This window comes from Dendroctonus ponderosae, unplaced genomic scaffold (assembly GCF_020466585.1).
Source record: "Dendroctonus ponderosae isolate FM_Combo_2020 unplaced genomic scaffold, Dpon_F_20191213v2 Dpon_F_20191213_2, whole genome shotgun sequence".
Classification (NCBI taxonomy): domain Eukaryota; kingdom Metazoa; phylum Arthropoda; class Insecta; order Coleoptera; family Curculionidae; genus Dendroctonus; species Dendroctonus ponderosae.
The window spans coordinates 13639940-13660525 of NW_026018165.1; the positions used below are offsets into that span (position 1 = coordinate 13639940).

The following is a 20586-nucleotide window of genomic DNA, read 5'->3' on the forward strand; positions in this document are numbered from 1 at the left end:
GTGGTTTTTTTTTTGAGTTGCAAAATCCAGTTGAACATGACGCTGCTTTTTTCGAAGTTTCTCAAGAACCATTCGAGCCACAGAATTCGTTTTGGTATCGTTGGATAGAGAATTGATTTAGGGGGTCATGATCCCCATGACCCCCCCCCCTGGATCCGCCCTTGGTAGTAAGCTTTAATAAAATTGAAGAAAACAAATTTGCATCTGTGATAAAATATGGAAGGTTTTATTTGAAGCTTTTTTGGCTCCCTGTTTGTTTAAGCATCCAAACAAATCGTATAGGGTGAACAACCGAATATATCAGTTATTAATAGCAGTTTTTGTTTAAGAGCGTGATATTAGGTAATTAAGCTCATAAATTAGAACAAACAGCTTTAAAATATTGTCACGACTGCCGCATTAAATTTAATACCTCCCAGTTTCACTTAACAGGCACTAACTGATTTAGTAAATAATTATTATTGCAGTAAACTATTCTAGCTCTCAGCTAACGGCTTTTAAAAATAACTAGCTGATGGTATCTGTTGGTTTCACCGTGCTACTATTGTGTTCAATAGTCTTTATCAACAAAATTGCTACTTTGACTGCTTCAAATGGTATTGGTCATTGAAGGGAATGTCCTAAATTATCCCAAAGTCAATTTTGCCAAAAATCAAACGCTCATTCCTGCCAAACTAGTTATTCAACAAAGTAAAATTCCATTTCAGAGAAAAAACAACATATTTCCTGCCTGGGATTCATGGGATGGCTCATCCCTTAGACAGCATTTCCGGACATATTGCCCTGACTTTTTTCATCATTTTTATATAGAGAATCGCCCTCTCAAGCCGTCTGAACACACTATTTCCGGATGTCTTGCATATAAATAGCATTTTTCTATTTCGAGAAAGGTTGCCAATTACTTACATGGAACTTTCGCGAATTTAAGCACTTCGGCAACTTGGCAGTTTTATACACGAATGCCCCTAAATGAAGCTACTCTTTCGAAACTCCTTACCCAAACCTAAAAGCCTCCATTATCCGAAAGAACGAGTTCTATTATTTTTACGGCCTGCTTCGCGATGCACCGAGACAACGCATAGAACGCCATGTTTTGTTTGTTTTAATTTTGAAAACTTGGGGTAATCGAGGCAGGTGGTTAACGTGGAATAATAATAGAGGAAATGGGGTTGTTACTAGTGAACAGTAGACCGTTACCGAAAGTCGTTAGCCAGTTTTCCGTTAACGTCATTAATAAACTACTGCGTTCACTTGACGTTCTAAACTCTACCAGCTGGAAGAATTTCCACTCTACAACTATTCGGGAATGTGTAGGGATCGTTTCCATTAAGTTGAACAGTTCTAGGATAACCAATCCAGGTCATTAATAAGCTAGAGTGAAAGGTGTCAAGATTAGATAACACTGAAAATCATATGCATATGTGTAGAAGAAGTTGATGTTCTTTTAACTTTTTTGCTAGATTTGTTGTGTAAATTCATTAATGATTATTCACTGAATTGAAAACGTTACATAATTCACAAGAAAGTGAAGTTTCTTAATCGTCGTTAATTTAGCAGACAAGCATCTGAAGTGCCCAATTTTGTCCATAAGTAATAGAAATTTCTCATCAAATACACTTCCGTTTTTACAGTGATTTTAAGGGCAACTCGCTGTTTGACAAGCCTGACTATGTGGATAATTCATCGGATTCTACCGCATCCAGATTTTTCATTTTAAATTAATTTTAAGCCTCTGAAATCTTGGTTTGTGTTTTCTCCGCAAAAGTTGCGTTGTTTCTTTGCGTATACTAAATTGAGTCACGAACTTAGATGAAAAGAAAATACAAGATGATGATTTTAAGACAACTTTAACCTATCACGCGCTGCAAACGCCGAATGGTTTTTAATTTAATCTTGCTATTAGCGACAATTTAAAATGAATTATGGTTCCTAAACATCAAGCATCGAAACATGCAGATTTCGTTACTGAATGTTGAAAATTTGCAACTTCCAAAGCTAATTGCCGGTTTTTTTTCAGTTAAGTATACCGTCGGTCCGTCGATACTTGATCATCCTGTACATTAAAATGCAATAAGGTTAAGCGCTTTGATAAATTATAATCCAAGAATCGAAAGCTAACTTCAAGATATATCAGATGCTTCAATGTAAATTGCGTTTTATTTATTACCCAAGCATACTCTTCAATCCTTAGTCTGGCGAAACAATTATTCACTCGAAATAAGTGAAATTCTAAACTTTCAGTCAGAGTTTGAGACAAAATATTTTCTAGTAATTATAGATATTCTAGTATTCTTTCATCCTAAGCTCAAGATTTCTGTCTATTCTATTTATTTAAATTAAATATTGCCTTTTTAGGCTCGTATTGAGGTGCTAAATATGCCATAATAAGTATAAGACATGTATGTGTAAGTTTCCCTTTGCATTTCTAATAAAAGTGCGATTAATAACATTCAAAGCAGTGAAGTGAAAGTTAGCGTTCATTTCCTAAGTCCTTATTAGTATAGTAAACGTGCATTGACCAACGCCATTACTTGGATCGTGTAACTTGTGCAAAAACCACTCGATAATAAAAAATAATTGACGTTCACTTTCGATTTTTCAAATGTGAATTGTTAATGTTGGTATCAGGGAGCGATCAAACGCTTTCTGATGACATCTTTGACATGGTAAAGTGAAATTCGACTAGCTCATACTTATGGTGGTTAAACCAACGAGATTTACGCACGAATCCGAAAAAAATATAATTGACTAACATAAAAAAATAAGGACAGCTTTTTCAACTCCAACACGAACAGCCCAATTAATTTGAAAACTGAAGCAAAAATCAACGATAAAAAGAACATTCTTTCTGATTTTCCGTCTTTTATGAATCTATAAAAGGGCCTTAATAGGCAATGCGTTTCTCAAGTAATTAAACCTGCCAAAGAACCGTGTTAAATGCCGGTGCATGATTTAAAGATTCTTGCAGATATTAGCAGTTTTAATTAGGTTTACCTACGTTAAACTCCAATATTTATCAACCAAATCACTTATTTAGGAAAGTTCAGTTAAAATGTTAATTTAATTTGGAAACATTTGTATTAATGTATCAGTGTTCTAAATATTTCCTTGAACTTTCAACCAGAAACTATGAAGGTTAATTGCATGCCCCAGATCATTAACTGTATTTTCTATTTTATTCTTAATTGCAGCCTGAAAAACCATTGCTCCATTTCCTATTCCATAACTTTAAAGTTCATTTTGGCTGAGAAAGCTGAACTTTTGTGTGCTTTATTAATGTCTCTATTTTTGTTCCGGAGTGATCTCCGATGCTCTTCAACCCACTTTTCCAAGGTTTGATAAATTCACTGGGCCGGTTAATTTGCCCGGCAGTTCGCCGAAGAAGCGTTTTGTCTTCCTCCCGTTCTTATCTGTTGTCTGACAAATCGAGTCCATTAGTAACGAACTGTTTATCCGATAATAGTGAACTAATTTATGGGGTTGTTTTCTCCAACGGTCGTTATATTGCTTTATTGAAATATTTTGCCAATAATTTAGGGTGAATTATGCGGCTGATTTATTCCCGGTCCTTTTGACTGATTAGTTCTTAAAATGGACAATGTGTAACTGACGGGCTCTTAAGACAAAACATCCTTGTATAAAAAAATGGCATTTGTATGAGTGGAGCTTAAATTAATTTCAAGAACCGTCTGCCTGGACCTTCCCGTGTAATCTTCTTATTTTCGACTAAGACACGTAACGTTCATTCATATTTAAATACGTTTGTCCCCGTTTCCATCTACTTATTGAGCGGATTCTGCTTAATCCCTTTTAAAAAAATGAACTGTTGTCCTGCACGAGCCGTTCTTCCTGCCTTGAATACAGGACCGTGTAAAAAAAGTGTTTTGCGAGGGAKATTATGCGAAAGGAATATAGWGAGCTAGACATATTGTTTTGAGCACGTTTACAGGCAAATTTGCGCGTTGGAAGAAATCTCAGCATAAAATCTTGAAACAATCTGACGACTCAAATAAAGAAAAACAATTGACATTTTAAAATAGCACTCGCAACGACGAGAAAGAATTAAATACATTTATGTAAGTAAAGGCTATTTGGATTCTTGAAGAAACACTTGAAATAAGTGTATGTTACGGACCTTCAACCATCAGTGCCGCGCGTATTGTTCTCTTTTTAAAATAAAACTGTAATTAAAACGGCCGCGCTGTTCAATTTGCACACAAAAGATCTCATTAAGGTACTCGTTTATGGCACATTGTTGGAGTACCAGAAGAATTCACTAAAGAACTTGCCTTAAGTTGATTGGCCTCTACTACTGGGTGAAATTTGGATTCGGATCTGGGCATACTTTCATCGGTTTACCAATTTGCCGTTTCAACAAGTCATCATTTGTATTTTCATCATGTAGAATGTTTAGGGCTGTAGGAAAAAAAGCGGAAAACATCCGCCTGTCGAGAAAGGGAAAGTCAGAAGAACACTTATCACAATTACCATCAACAATATTAGAAATAACGGTTCCCAAATGTCGTTGCGCGACTAATAAATAAATTCCGTGTTAATTTTCCCATGGTGCTATTCCTGCCAGCAGGCGTTTAAATCTGTTGTTAGGCTGGTAATGACAGTTTTTCTTATACGGGTATAAGTCGGTTGACAACACGGCTTATAGAGCCCAACAAATCAAGCCAAACGGACAGCTGATACATGTTTTTCATTCGAAATTTTCCTTCTTTCTAGTGATTCTTTTGATATTTTAATTCAACTAGAACAAAAGCAAAGCAAATATCCCTCAAGTGTAGAAAACTGATGTCAAAAGACAGTTGATAACATCCCAATTCGCAGGAAAGGTATTTTTTTTCAGCAAGAAAGCTTTTACTGAAAACAGCAAAACTTAAAGTGAACGAATGCCAACTGCTGAAATAAATATTGACCCGAATTTAATTTTATAGACGTACAAATTGCTCATTTCCAAGTCAATTTCGAAAGTGGAGAAGTTTCTGTCGCCTTAATTTATTCAGGCCTGAGTCATATTTTGGTAACGAACATACCAATCCCCTTTGCCGGCAAAATAAAATTAGGAAAATCCCAGTGAATTGATGGTGACGTTTTATTTTATGGCGTGTTCAGACTGTGAAAGTGGGCCTATCTAACGGAATGGAACAATAAAACTCTGGTTTACACCCTTAAGGACATCATCTTATCACTTGGTAAAGCATTTATAGGGGGTTGTTATATGAGCATCATTTTATTGATCCCCATATGGAATCGTGCGGCAAAATAGTTCTTCTGGCTGATGCGTTTTGAATGCAACTTTTGGAGCAAGTTTATTTATGCAGCCACAACACGGCGGACAAAATCGAATATCGAACAAAGTGCTTTTATGAAAAGAATAGCAAAACCTTTACCAACATAGCGTGCGTTTTTGCCAACTTTCGAATTGCCCCGGCAACTTTACCCTTCAAAGCGCAAACTTGCCAACTGATCGGTGGTGTATCACAAAGAGTCGCTACTTCGCTTGAATTTATTTGAATATATTTTTTTAAATAATTTCGTTCGCCTCAGCCAGAATAATTTAACATTTGAATTTTCCCAGCACTTTGTCTGATAAATTTCAGGAACTTCCCAATTTAGTCCAAACAATTGGCTCATTCCATACTAATTACCTCTTCGTGGATACCTCAAATAATTCAACTAGTCCAGACCTTTCCGTATACAAGTGTTTTATTAGAGCTCGATGACTCAGACTTGAGGTCACAAGGCTAACCCCTTTCGCACAGACGGATAAAATTACGGAATTGGGCTCATAAATTTCGCATTTTATTTCATTGCGTGTCCTCACTGTATCAATCGCTAAAGTTGTCGAAAATGTAGCAATAAAAAGTTTTTATTTGCCCCTACAGCATAATTGCAGACAGAAATTCATCGAACATTTATTAAACTGTTTGCTTTTGTAAACATATTACAATTTTCTTTGCAGAGGAAATATAGGTTTTATAAAAGCATTTTTCCCCCAGAGTTAATCTATGGTTTTTCCAAAAGTCTTTAACAGTTCGGGTATCGAATGCATAAATTGCACTGCCCTGATTCCAGTTCTTTGGCCATTCTAGACCGGCAGTAAAAGCGTTCTTTGTATACGGAACCAGATTTTAAAGCAGATTAAAACCAATTCCTTTATTCAAATGCAAAGTACTATCGAGATAAGACTCATTTACGCGTAGGATTACACAGGAAGTAAGAATCGGTATTGAAATGAGTTAACTGGATTTAGTTCCACGTACGTTTCCTGTGCTTTGGAAACCATAGAACAGGAATTCGACCAGAAATTCAATGGACGTTTTGCATCAACTGCTTTAATTAACAGACCTCAGCTTAAAGGCCTTTGTAACCATCAGAGCTACTCAAATCATCAAAACTACACGATTGATGATCCACCTCTGAAGATGCTCGCAAATTGTCGAAAAAAAGTTTTCTCCTTAATCGGAAATGTGTGAGATAAAAGTTGATTGATATTGCTGCATAGGAAAATATAAGAATACTAAACAGCAAACAGAGTTCTAATTAAATAAATTCGCAGCAATTTATTTAGGTTTTCTTTGCATTTGCTGTATTTTCGGAGCGCTGTGTGTGTTTCACTCTCAGAGGAAGGTGGTTCATTTAAGATTAAAAACTCCGCGTAATAAATGTCTGGTTAGAAGAGAGTTACGCTATCTGTTAGGAAATTTGAAGCCAAAAGTTTCGGTTACAACAGACATCCTATTCTACATGCAAAGCCGACATTCTTGTTACGATAACTAAACAGCACTGTTTACTGACCGAGTTTGAAAAAAGTTTGGTTGTTTAATTAAAGGTCAATCCGCTGCAATCTAAATTTATTTGTTCTTTGCAACAGTGAAGCCAATAAAACTCATATGTTCAAATATGTATGTAAGAAGTTTTGTCAGTCAGGTCGCAATAAAAAGTCATGGTAAACTTTCCATACAGAAAAAGAAAGTTCATTAGAGAGACTTTCTCATTTTTATGAAATGGCAGTTGTAAAGTTTTCACAACTTTACTGAATAATTAGCACATATTTTTAAAATGTCTTGATATTTTTGTATTCGATGCGCCATTAGATGGAAAATTGAAATTCCGCACACAAGCTGGCCTAGACCACACTCAAATCAAATAAAATTGGGATTGCCATGGCCAAATCCACTGCCTTTTTATCCAAATCCTTGTACTCAATCGTGGGAGGTTTTATCGGGCGAGTTCTTTAAACGAAAGGGTTAAGCAAACAATGTGGCATTTATAATGAGTTTCTGCTTTACTTTAGCGGAACAATTCAAAAAGACTTCAAAGAAACGTCGGGCAGTCATTCGTTTTTTCAATTTTATCCTTCGCTTCCTTTCTTTCGTGGTGCACGACGATACAAACAAACCATGCTTTTCCCATTCGCAGAGCCTTCGGTGCGCAGACTTTCAAGGATCCAATATGCAAACCATTAAGAGGCCCTAAGGTATAAACGAATCGAAAATGCTTGGCCAGTGGAAATATGGTTTAGGACACAATAATTTTCAAACGGATTGATTTTTTCATAATCAACAGTTTACGGTAATGGAATGAACAGTTGATGCGACTAATCGGAATTCAAATTTGCATAATTTGTTACTTGCAACAAGATCTAAAGCGGCATTGACTGAAAGACACCAACAAATTTATTGAAAATTTCAGCTTCAATACAGTTGAAACCGAACTTTCGCCCCAACTTTATAACAATCTTATATTTATGTTCATCTTCATACTCTTGGTTTTGTATGTTTGTGCAACTTCGCTGTACTCGAAAACACAAGAACAACTTGGTTACAATTTTTTTTCCATTCCCAATCCACAAATACAGTTACTTCCAAATCGATTTGTAAAGAAGAAGGACTGGCAGCCTTAAATCCACCATGAGTCACCGCTAAGTTCACAGAGTAATTTTAAATAGTGGATTACGTGCCAATACCTCCGGGGCTTTTCAGTCTCAGGAAAAAAAACCGCGCAAAAGTACACGAACATTGATTAAATCAGCATTTAGTTTAAAGTTTAAAAAGTAGAGCAATTAGGATTTTCATTAGATTGTATTTTTTCTTTTGATAAACTTGGTTTTTTACTTTCATACAAATTTCGAATGTAATCGGCTTAATTCATTATTTTTATACCGGACAATTTCTTCTTTATAACCGGAAGAGTTTCATGCCAATTAGCGAAAACCATACATGGAAGCAACGAAGAGAACAACTCATTTCATGCAAATAATAAAGACTTGTTGTCATAGATGACATGAAAACGTATGCTTATGGAAGTCTTCACATTCTTTGAATTGTGCTTCGGCTGCCATTAATTTTCAGCAATCTTGAAACAATCTCTTAACAAGAAACAAATACTATTGACACCAGCTGTTCACAATTATTTAATTGGCAGGATTTTAACAAGTTGAGTTGGTTGAAATATATAACAATACCAGATTTTTGGCGGTTTGAATCACGTTGTAGTTTGGGTTAGTAAACCGCAAATATTGCTGGAATCTGAAAAAAAGAGCAATTTAAGAATGACTATAATTAAATTAACATGTATTTTGTATTACGTGCTAAAACTAACTTTGAACTGGTTTACATTTTAACTTAAAAACCCGGAAACTTATCATTTAACTGCGTAAACATAATTTATTGTGCTGCGAGCCCCATTCAAATTGCAATTAAGTTCAGACATTGTAATTTGCTATTAAGGCTTTTGTCCAAAGAAGAAATCATTGAAAATTGCGTAAATGCAACAAAATTAGTATTATCACAGGGAAAAACTCTTGGCTTTTTCCTTCTGGCATTGAGACTCAATAAATCATTTGATGCCCAAGTACTAATCGCGCATTTTTATAACATCCAGACATAATTCACCGTTAAAAACCTCGTTTTTCACTGACCGTGCACACTCACAGTCGGACCGGAGAAGAATTATCCTCTTCTTCGGTCTTCAATAAATTCCTCTTGATTACTTAGTGGGTCAGCAGTCTGTGGAAAAGAGCACAGTCACCGAGTAGTTCTTGCAAGTAACTGTACTTCGGACTTACATGCACTTGTGTAGGATTTATATCGATTACATTGACACACTATTTTTATATTACCACTTTGCTTATCGATTAGTTAATGTTTGGTCGCTTTAATTGATTACCTTGACCACAATTTATGCACAGTTTTTTATTTATTAGCTAATATTATGTCATTTTAATTGCCGGTAAGCTGATTGAAAAGTAACAAGTGCGGTAGGATTGCTTTCAGACCTTGTGATGAACTAGAGCAGAAGGAGCGAGATTTAGGAAGCAGAAAATAAACATTGCAAAATTGAAATATGTATGTTGACTCTTTGATCCCATGCCAAATGTCCAGTTGTGTTTATTCCAGTCAAATTGGGTCATTTAATGTGAATATAGGAAGTTTATATAACTGGGGAATAGAAATAAAGGACAAGACATGAATTAAATTCTGAAATAAAACAGTGAAATTTGAGATGCAGAAAACAGGCTAAATCAAACGTCAGGTAAATGTTTCTTGGAAGGTCAAAAGCTGGATTTTATTGCTTATTTTTAAGTCTTAAATTACATCCGCTGAGCAATTTAAATCACTTCTTCAATCCATCCATGTGGAACTCTCAGTGTGGTCTAATTTTAGACAAAGCGGAGGTAGCTAAGTCCCACATTTGGTCTTCCAAGAATATCCAATTAAATAATGTTTCAATAAAAAATTCATGCCTCCCCCTATTACGCTCTCTTCAGCCGCAGTACGCTTATCAACCCTTTAAATACCCCACATCTTCTTAAGGAAGCAAGGAAATGATGTCTTTTTGGAGTAACACAACGCGGAAATTCAGAGACATTATATTTTCAAACGATCATTAATATTAACGAAAGTACTGGTTTTTTGTTCCAGTAACGTTGGTAATCATCTTAATCAAATCATCTTGTAAATGTAGTGAAATATTCTGAATATTTAAACGTAAATGCCCGATTTTAACAACGGGTTTAATTTAGATCGAAAAATGATTTAGCAGGATTAATTTCATATTACTAAACAAGTATTTATTGAATCGGGCCTCGTGTGGGAGATTTTCGTATATGTAAAACGTTTTCACATTGTTTTTGTATGCTGTAAAACGTACGACAATGGGATTATATCGCATGTGAAACTGCAGAACATTTTTCAAAACGCGCTCATTAAATTTATTAATTGCTTTGCTCTTGTTCGATAAATAATCCAGGCTATTTCCTAATGCTTATCTTGCTAAATACTCAGCTGCATGTATACAAAAAGGATGTATCTACGTAACAATTGCGATATTTGCGTCTGTATTTTCTGCATCTATTCTCTCATGTTATACCAGAACATGTTCCGCATTATTCATGTAATCGTGTCGGTATTTTGTAACGGATCCAGGAAACGTATTACACTAAAAATAAATGTCTTATTTCGAAAATATACTTCAACGTTTCTTGGCGTTTTACGGCTCGGCCAAGACGTTCAATGAATCCTTCTAAATTTAATAAGACAAATAAATGATGAGCTTTTCGACGTGCAGAAAGCTCTTCCTGCCAGGACTTCAATGTATGGTTTTCCACTTAAATATTACTTTTTTCTGTACAATTTACTGGAGGAAAGTTTTCCTAAACTAGTCACTTAATTATAAATGGCCTTTTCTTTTAAAAAACTTTACTTAATTTTTGTCAATTTGGCCAGATAAAAAAATAAATAAACGAAAATTATTAGGTATAATTCCGATCAAAATTCCTATACTTACGTATCGAATTCTATTTCCGTTGTTTAATTAATAATGTGCCTCTTGAGAACTTGGGAAGTTGCAATTGTGTTTTATATGATAATTTGCCATTTTTTATTTGTTTTCTTAAATAACGTTAATCATGTCTAAGTCCGAAACTCAAATATTGCTTCAAAATGAAAAACACATTTGAATATGCAGAATGTTTTCGCACCTAGGTGTGTATGAATTCAAAATATGTTTCAGCAAACAATGCTTAATGAAATTTAATATATAGGCGTGAACGATGAAAGATGACAAAATATCTTACTATGATAATAAAGAAAAAGAGAACATCACGATAATGTATAAAAGAGTTGAAGCATTTGAGTATTTTTAAAGCTAATTCAGTTTAGATTTATACTTAGTAATCAGGTTCTAATTAATTCCGCAATAAAGCAATCAACCAGTGTTACGAAATTTATAACTACGATGGAAACGCAGATTCATCATTTTTTGAGCCGAATTGAAAAAAATCGTATTTTTCATTGGAAACACACAAAAGATATGTTTGATTCAGTACACCGTTACATACCGATAGTGAGCCTTTTCATTTTTTTATGTGAGCATACAGAATGTCAATATTCCTATGATGCAGAATTGCAGTTTATTTTATGTCAAATACTGCACTTTTAATGGAATTTAATATTACATGGGAAAAGAACAAAGAGTGCAGGAAATTACCGAAATAGCCCACTATAATAATCAACTCCTTTGCAGATTTCGATGAGAATCTAAAGCTGAACTGAACTGAACCAAAATCTATTTGCAATTGAATGCAGTCAAAATTTCCCAACAAAATTCGTTCCATAAACTTTCCATTGTGGCATTTTTATCTCATGTTGCTTGTCTCCATTAAGCGCGCAAAGTAAATAGGTTTTCATAGTGTCTGCATTGTGCGTAGTTTTCCCACTTTTCGGGCACATTGTTCGCTTTATTTTGTTTCGTTCGTTTCGGCCTACTTTCCAAAATATTATATGATAGGGTTCCAACGAATTGCAGCTGGGCTGCCTTCAAAAACACCTATTTAACTAACAAGGTCGGCAATTTATGGTTGCTTATGCTTCATAAGGTATATGATAAAAATGACAATGTTATGAAGTTGTTATTGAAGTTGCACAGTAGATGAATTATTGAAGAAAATGTATTTAAGAGTGTTTCACGGTCATTTTTAGCCAGTAGTCAAAACATTTACGCATTTTATTGTTTAAAGTGGGCCAAATTTGCAGACTCTAATCATAACTGCATAAAAATACTGAAACTAAAAAGAAAACTATTTAATTTTCATGTGCATCAAAGCGTCGCATTATTGGGACTTTGATGATACGTTGCTCTGTGTTGGAGATTGGTCGGTCATTGCCCAAATATACGGTTTTGTCAATAAATTATCTCTGATTGTGAAGAATGCACATTTGGGTATGGTGTATTATTAGTAGCCAGAGTGTTGACTGTTGAAAGATAAATTTGTTGTTCTCCAATTGAACGTTTACCCTCCGAAATATGCAGCCAATGTTTGAACAGTTGAGTAACCCCGATTATTTACCCGATTTTTTTTGTTCGGGCGCAATCCATGTTGTTTAGAGTCAATGCGTAGTAAGATAGATTTAATGAGCCTAAAGATAAAGCGTGTAAAAAAGATATGAAAAGACAAAAACAGAGAAGTTGTCGATCGCCAGCTGTAGATAAAGGCAGCGTTGCGTTCGAGACATTTCAGATGAATTGGCCGAGATAAAAGTGATTTTTTCCGCGGATTGTCCCGTCTTGTAGTATCTCTTTGAAGCCAGTTTGTTAGATTGCATCACGTTTCTCTATAATTTGGAGCAGTAAAAAAATTACTTACATAATTTTATCGCGGCTACGCCACTCAACAGCCATGCTGTAATATTAATTGGTTGCGGTTCAAAAATTTCTTTCCTTCGCTGATAATGGATATTACAAGAGATCTGCATAAACGACATCAATTGTTTTCATTAACACGACACGATTTTCACATATGTAATCATCTGGATCTCTGGAACTCGCCAAAATTTGGGAGTTTCAAAACATCCTAGAGAACGAATCGATCAAACCGGGCAATTGCGATTTGCTTTTTTCGCAATCGATTGTTAGGGACGAATCTGGCTGGCACAGACAATCGGAACTAAATTGTGCAATTTTCGTCTCCATTTGCGGAGATTGCATAATTGCACTCTCGTGCAGGGAAACAAAGCAGTTAGTAGGGCGGTCTCGAATTAATTTCGGTTCGATGGGAAAACTATTTTCCGCGATTTAAGCACTTTTCAACTGGAGATGTCGACTTGCCAAGCAAAAACGCTAAAAAGAAAATGTTGCCTTAAACCCGGGTGAAATGCATTGCTCACTTACTTCTTAAAGTTCTCTTTTAATTCAAGAATCTTATGAAGCATCAGCAATCGATTTTCCGCGCATAGCAAGCTATGGCCTGAAAATTAAAAATATGTCTTAAAATACTGTGAAAAATACATTTCTTGAACATGTTTTTTTCGTAAAAGTACTTTTATTCGCATTGTAAACCCAAATATTACCCGGTATCGAAAATTCTCCAGACTATCGATAGCAAACGTTTCCCGGCTTGGAGCAGATGGGGAACTGATTATGCACACTCGGGAGCACTAAATTTAAATTTGAATTCCTGTTCAATAAAACGGTTTTCATCTTAGGTTCGAGTGATTTTGGTTCAATATTATGATCGTTCCCAGTAATTTGAATAACCTAATAACGCATTATTTAACTTGATTTGCTTAAATTAGCACTCATTCTTTCTTCTATTGCCTACTAGCTGGCTCCCATCTGCTAAATGCCTATAATCAATAAATCAATGAACAAACGAAAACAACTTTTTTGAAACCATTTTAGCAGACAATTCTTAACTGAATGTGATTGTAGTTATTTGCGACCAAGCAGTACAATGATCCAAATTTAGCCACCACTTTCAATTGGATTTATAGGATGGGTCAATATTGATCTTTGGCAAATAATATCTCAATTATGTTTCTTAATGATAATGTTAACAATTTTAAGGGGATATGATTCGGAGTTTAAATTGAAAAAAACAGCCGTGTTTGGGGTCTTTTAAAAACCCTCAAATTCCTAGCTCGTTAACCCAAAATAAATCATTGTGTTATTGGTTTGACCGCACTGTTTATACTGTATTTCATTCTATATATAAAAAAGACGTCGGAATCCTTGTTTGTTATTTAGCGACCACCAGCTAATAGCCAATCAAATTGACGTAACAGCGAGTTATTAGATAAATAACTTGGGACGCTTCACGAAAAACTAGTCTTGTATTTGTCCGGAAGCTAGAGGGCGACCTTTTCTTCGGCTATGAGTGAACGAAATTAAGGGTTTGAACCGAAAAAAATCGTCTTTCGTTTGTATGTTTAGTGAGCAGGAACAAATTGCTAGTAGTGATTTCGTAGTTTGTGTGCTTAGTGGTTAAAGTAAACGTTGAGTATGTTGAGGGGTAAAAGTTTTGACACATTTCTGGACGACTTTCGGATTAAGCCAAAGAAAAGAGTGAGTTTTACATTGTGGATTTAGGCCTGTGAATAGTCTGTGTTGATCTAGGAAGAAATTAATTGCTTTTCGAGCTAATGGAATTATAAACAATTTTTCTTGAAAATAAAAATTGAAACCTCTATATTTGCATGTTTCAATGTTTAAATATTGAATCTAGAAAGTTTGCTTCAGTTTCGTCTATTTTTGATCACTACTTGTTTTTCCTATTTCTTCCAGCTGGCACTTGAATTATTTATTACTCGAACTCGGAAGTTTTCAAATTATATTATTATTTTCTAAATCGATTGAATCAATTGAGGTAGAAGTGCCTAAGTAATAAACTTTTGCAGAGTTACAAACTTTTTCCGAGGTAAACACGGATTATTATATTTTTCTTTTTGATTTATTCTACCTTTTGATAATAATAGCTACAAATATTGGGTAAACGTCACATGTGGCACAATAAATGGTTCTTAACGGTTCACATATTGATAGAATGAGTTTTCATGTTTAAAGTGTTTTCCAATAAGAGCGATTGAGCGGCCATATACGCATGTTAGCAGCAAAAATTATGTTAATTTATAATGTTTATTAATTTATCTGCTGGTTATAACGTCGATTAACGCATTATTTCTTTTATGCAATGTTTTTTATATAGGGTTGTGGGTTTTGGGTTCGTCCACATTAACCGCAATTTGATTATTTTGATTTTCCAATTTAACCGATTTTAATTACCCCATCACCATGCATTGTTTTTAGTGCAACCTATTAACGCTAATAGATTAATTAAACCACAGGATTTTAACTGAAGCATATTGATTGTATTAAGCTGAGCTTTATTAACAAGCGACGATGGCTGTTGGACCATGTGTGGAAAGAGACTACTTTGTTTAACAGAATCGGTCGAATATTTTCTTATTTTGCGTTTATTTAAAACGTATTAGGGTTTTCTTGTTTTAACGTCACGTTAGTTCCGACTTCTTTGTGCACTTTTTCTTGATTCCTGTGCTTTACCCTGGACAACATAACAAAATTTAGGAATCAACTGATCAATAAGATGAATTTCTGAAAATTCTAATCAATAAAATGATTATCTGAAAACTCTTGAGAATTTGCGATTTTTCGGTTAAGTTTATTTATTATTATTTAATTTAATTAAGCTGTTGGGAGTATGTGTATTTATTCTCAATTTTTTAAAAGCGATACGATCCTAAATTAGCTTATCGGCGCGCAATGCTGAAATAAAACTCTAGCAATTCCTATGGTCGCCTAAATGCTTTAACTAACCATTATTTGTTTGTGATCCATTTATTTATTTCGACCAGCAAATCTAGTTAAGAGCTCCGCGCTCTTTAATTGAATTAAACTGGGTTTTATAACATCCGTAGGCGCCATCATCCCGTATCTGTCAGTAGCTGGTTTTATCCTCCTATTTATAGATTATCGACTTGAAAATTAGACGGTTTGACATATTTAACCAGCTAAACAGAAGCAACACAACATCAAACCTCTAGATCTGATGTTTTAAACCCGTAATTCTTATTTTTGCACGCGATGTTCATACGTGAACATGCAAAACCGTGCTCTATTACGTGGAGGAATTTGCCCTATAAAGGTCGGGGGGGAAAATCCTGATCATCATAAAAGGAAACTGGGAATCCATTAATCTTGTTTTTATTTGCTAATTCATTAATGGTTGTTGCTCGTAACCTTATTCACACCAACGCCTTAATGCTATATTTATATGTGAAGTGTTATCGATATGAAGTAAGGTCAGAGGGATTTGTTTGTTTTATTGTTTAATTGCCAAAAGAAACATTAGTATTTATTATATACAGGAACGCAAACGCTAAGTCATGTGTAGAACTATTTATGTAATGGCTTTTGTTAAATATTGATCCTATTTGAGCAGTCAATATCGTCAGTTGGAGGTGATTTTTTTAAATTATTCTCATCAATATTTAAAATATCTATTCATTCCTTGTGTCACGTAGATTTCTAATCATCAATTTTTGCAGTCGAAAAATTGATTTCTTCAGGCATTTATTGCCCGATGACCTTTCTGGCCGCATTTGCATTTCCAGCCATTCCTTCGTCTTGGGACTGTTTCTGGAAAAATCGATGGAAAGGTCTGGGACTCAAAAGCCTGTAGCGTGATTTCATTTACCTAAATCCACTGCCGCAAATTTGGAACAAAGAACCTATTTAAGGCAAGGAAATTGAAAAACGCAGTTGAAGCAGCCCTTGTTTAGCCAACAACTACCTCGTTTAGACAAACAGCTCCAAATGGCAAATGTGCAATTTGTGCGGAAAGTTTTTCGCTTTAAGATCATTTTATGGTGCTAATTATTTATGTTTTACTCCAATTAACTTCGTAACTTTTGTGTCAAGCCCAATACAGTTCTTTAAATCCCTACTCAATCCCTACTTACTCAATGAAAAATATTTTTTTCATTGAGTGATTGGCCAATCAAGAATAACCCAATTTTTCAAGAACAACGTTTTCACAACTAGCCCCCATTCCCGATAAATCAGCTTGCTTTTCTTTAATTAGTTGTTTTCATACTATTGTCTATTAGTTTTCAGTGGCACTTTAACAAAGCCCCTCATTCACTAACGCTATTTTATTAGCAAATTTTTTCTCTGTAATGTATTGTTAAATTGTTCTCGTCTGTGAAGTGTGTCGCGCTGTTCTCACCAAATCAACAACAGTTTATTGTTTTGTAAAAAAACTGTAATTAATTTCGACATTTTTTAATTGCTTTTAGAAAAAATCTGCTTAATCTGAGAGACAGGTAACAATACAGCTTAAAGAATGAGCAATTTATTAACGATCAGCCAAAAGGCGGCGTGATTGTTTCTGCAAATCTATTGGAATTGTTATTGTTTTCAAGGGTAGACGAAGTGGAAAGCGGATTTAACATTGAATCTGCTTATTGTTGCTTAATGGCTTAGAAATTAATTGTGACAAGCGCTTCATGTCGATTTTTGTTGGTGTAATTAATGTCTAATTCGGCATTAAGATATATAAATGGAAAATGGTGGTGGAAAACATGTTAAAAGGGGCAAATCTGCCAATAGCCAACATTCGAACCGAAGCAATTTCATGATTATAATTGCATAATAATTTACATTTCCAATTGAATATTTGAAATATATTATTGATTTCAAATATTAATTTCAATAAATGCTATAAATTAAATTGTTTTTGCTACAAAATGATGAAGGTTAAACTGAAACTTTTTCGAGCATGATTTTGGACATTCACACGTTCAAATTGGCAGACTAGCAAGTACAGTAAAGTGCATTGTTTTTAAAATATGAACATTTTAGGGCTAACAACAAAGCTCCATAACTCCTCGGTTGACTCATCAACACTACGACGATTAATAATTATGTAAAAAATGTTCAGACGTAAATGAATGGTTAGTCAGCAATGACCAGTTTCAATAAAACTACTTCAAAAAATATTAAAGGGAAATTGCCATTTGGAAAACCACAATTAGATCGACTTAAACGAGTAAAACTAATTCAAACCTGGCCCACCTGGCTGCAAAACCGATGAAATTTCAGGGAATCCGAAGAGAACAAATTTAATTCCCCAACCTCGAACGGTTCATTATGTCGGACAAAAAAGGGGACAGTTTCGGAAAGTTTCGCAGTTGTGCCAACCGAGGGCAACACGACATCGGTTAACACTCTGGATATATTACTGGATAGTTTAATACTTAAATAGAAATCGCTTGTATATTTCGGGAATTGTATTTCTTGCCCGCTTGTGTACAGACCCTATAGATTTACCTACTTAACAATGATTGTTTGCAATTTTAATTAACTCTTTATTTAAGTAAATTGAATGCTTCTCCCACGAGATTTAGAGCAAATTTTCAAGTTCTTACGGATGGTTTTTCTTGCGATTTCAGCCCCCTATCCAACGACAACTAACCACGGGCTGTATTCCCAAAGAAAGCCTTTCCCCACACCAAGACTCCAAAGATGATTTGCGGCTCGTCCACAACAACAATATCAAGTTCTCGCCAGCGGGTTCTCCCCATCTTTTGGGGGGCACTACGCCGCCCCTTTCGCCACAACAGCCTCCCCAAGCGAGGAGGATTCTGCAGGAGGCTTTGGCTAGACCGGGACCCTATGCTATGATTCCTGGACCACCCAAAGGGTAAGTCGACAGTTTTTTTCTCTTTAGTTTTCTATTCCTTATTGTTTCCACAATTAATTGTCTGGACTTTTTTCTAATTGGGAGGAATTTTGCCAGTCTAAGGCATTGCTTCTCATAAAGACGCCAATGTGAAATGCTTCGGGATGGTGTTAATATTTACAGCAGGTTTGCAATATATACAAGTCCAACGCGATTTCTCGCATGATATTCTTCAGTGAAACGTTGTCGATGTATGTAAAATGTAGACGACTATTCGAGCTTGATAACGATGCAAAATAGTTGTTCTAAGGTGTGATGTGTACGGTCGAAATCCCCCAAACAAACTACATTTGTTTCTGTTAATCAGAATCATCTGAAGAGTCTTAAAAAGTTCAAAGAGTTGGGCATAGCTAATTGGCCACCTAGTGTAATCTCGAAGCAATGCGTGCGTTGGTTGATTGTTATGCAAATGCCAAATGGTTCCACTCTGCCTTTACTAACACCTACATCTACCCCAGTAAATAAACGAGTTGGGTGATGTAAATTCTGAAACTTTTAACTCAATTTTCAGGTACTGGGTGGATGGAACTGACCATGACGAGCAATGCGATATACGGGGAGTGCCCATCATTCCCCATCAGACGTGGAGAGCTAAAATCGAAACTGACGACACAGCCAAGTGCTACAGGCGATTTTTCGTCGGAAGGGTGAGTTGAATTGGGAATTGATTGGTTTGTTGACTATCCACTGCCTGCATGTGCAGTAAAATAGTTTTGATTAAAACTGTGAGTTTAATCATTCGTCATGGTGTCGCCACAATACCGGACGAACAATGATCGGCTCACCCATAGGAGTAGCACACCTAGCAATGAAAGATACAATGAAGGCGAGTCGTTTTTATCATAATTCGCCTACGTTGCCCGCCGAAGAAGGCGGCGTTATGTGGCTTGCAGCAGACCTTTTGAAACTTTCAATAAAAATAAAAAAGTCTGTAAAATAGGCCTGGGTAACACTGTGTTAAGTTGCGCTATTGAAATGTTTCGCTCTCTGAGATAACTAGTTATCACTCATCTGTTAAAGCTTTACCAGACTCAGATATGATGAATTTTTGACCAAAGCAGCTGTATACATTTGTTGTATAAAAATAATTGAAAATTCCTTTTGCCTGCAACTGTACTTTCAATCAGAAAATGTATCCAATAGTGATAAAGTCTAAAAATTCTTGTTTATTTTGCCTAAGTGAAAATTTACCCTCAGTTCCATCGGCAAGTAGAAGCGGCCTTTCGAAAGGAAATCTCGAGGCTCATATCCGGCCTACGGGTAATCTAAAACGCCAAAAAGGCCTTAATAAGCGCCTGTGCCCCTATTGTTCGAACCATGAGAATGGGAAACTTCCCACATTCCATAGGCAGGAACTATTCATGATTAGTATTCATGGATTAATTGCTACTCGCGATTTTTTAATTGCCGTAGTCGTTAGGAATTTAATGCCCGCCGATCGGACTAATTGTGTTTTACTGACAGTTCGGTTTAGGTGAAGAAAACTCTTAATTTAAATAAAAACGTGCGGTCGAAGGACGTTTTTTTAATAAACCATCCATTGTGAAATTAACCATAAACATCGCAAATTTGCCTTTTCATTGTTTGTCCTTTGCGCTTATAACATAACAAACGTGGTGTTGGAGTTTTTAAAAGGGCGATTATTATCGCCTCATTTTCCTTGATCTTGATCGATATAAAAACAGCTGTTAAACCATATTTCGCAGCCAGGACTATCACAAAATGAGCAAGAACGCTCATTTGTACATTATTCTAGAGAGAAGTATAGGATAGAGAAGTATAAGGAAATGCTGGCASYTTTYTCRAAAAATGCTTGAATTCAAGAAGTTTTAGGTTTGCGTCGATTTTTTTGAGCTGCAAAATCCACTTGAACATGACGTTGCTTTTTTCGATGTTTCTCAAGAACCATTCGAGCCACAGAATTCGTTTTGGCATCGTTGGATAGAGAATTGAAAACTCGATTCAGTCGTAACAACGTGAGCGGGGAAATTCGAATAGTTTTGGCACAGAAAGCGAAATTTAAATATCAAACACTT

The 20586-nt window shown here is 35.4% G+C and overlaps 1 protein-coding gene and 1 long non-coding RNA gene across 2 annotated transcripts in view; one reads left to right on the forward strand and one right to left on the reverse strand.

Moving 5' to 3' along the window:
• Positions 1-20586, forward strand: part of LOC109544419 (rap1 GTPase-activating protein 1) — a gene marked incomplete in the record, with an annotated part of 120640 nt that overhangs the window by 87691 nt on the left and 12363 nt on the right. The window contains 2 exon segments of the mRNA XM_048664228.1: positions 18261-18511; positions 19062-19197. Of these exon segments, the coding sequence (XP_048520185.1) occupies positions 18261-18511; positions 19062-19197 (387 nt within the window).
• Positions 8408-20586, reverse strand: part of LOC109544427 — a 31631-nt gene continuing 19452 nt past the window's right edge. The window contains exon 3 of the long non-coding RNA XR_002172580.2: positions 8408-8540. This is a non-coding gene — a long non-coding RNA (uncharacterized LOC109544427). The remainder of the gene's footprint in view (positions 8541-20586) is intronic.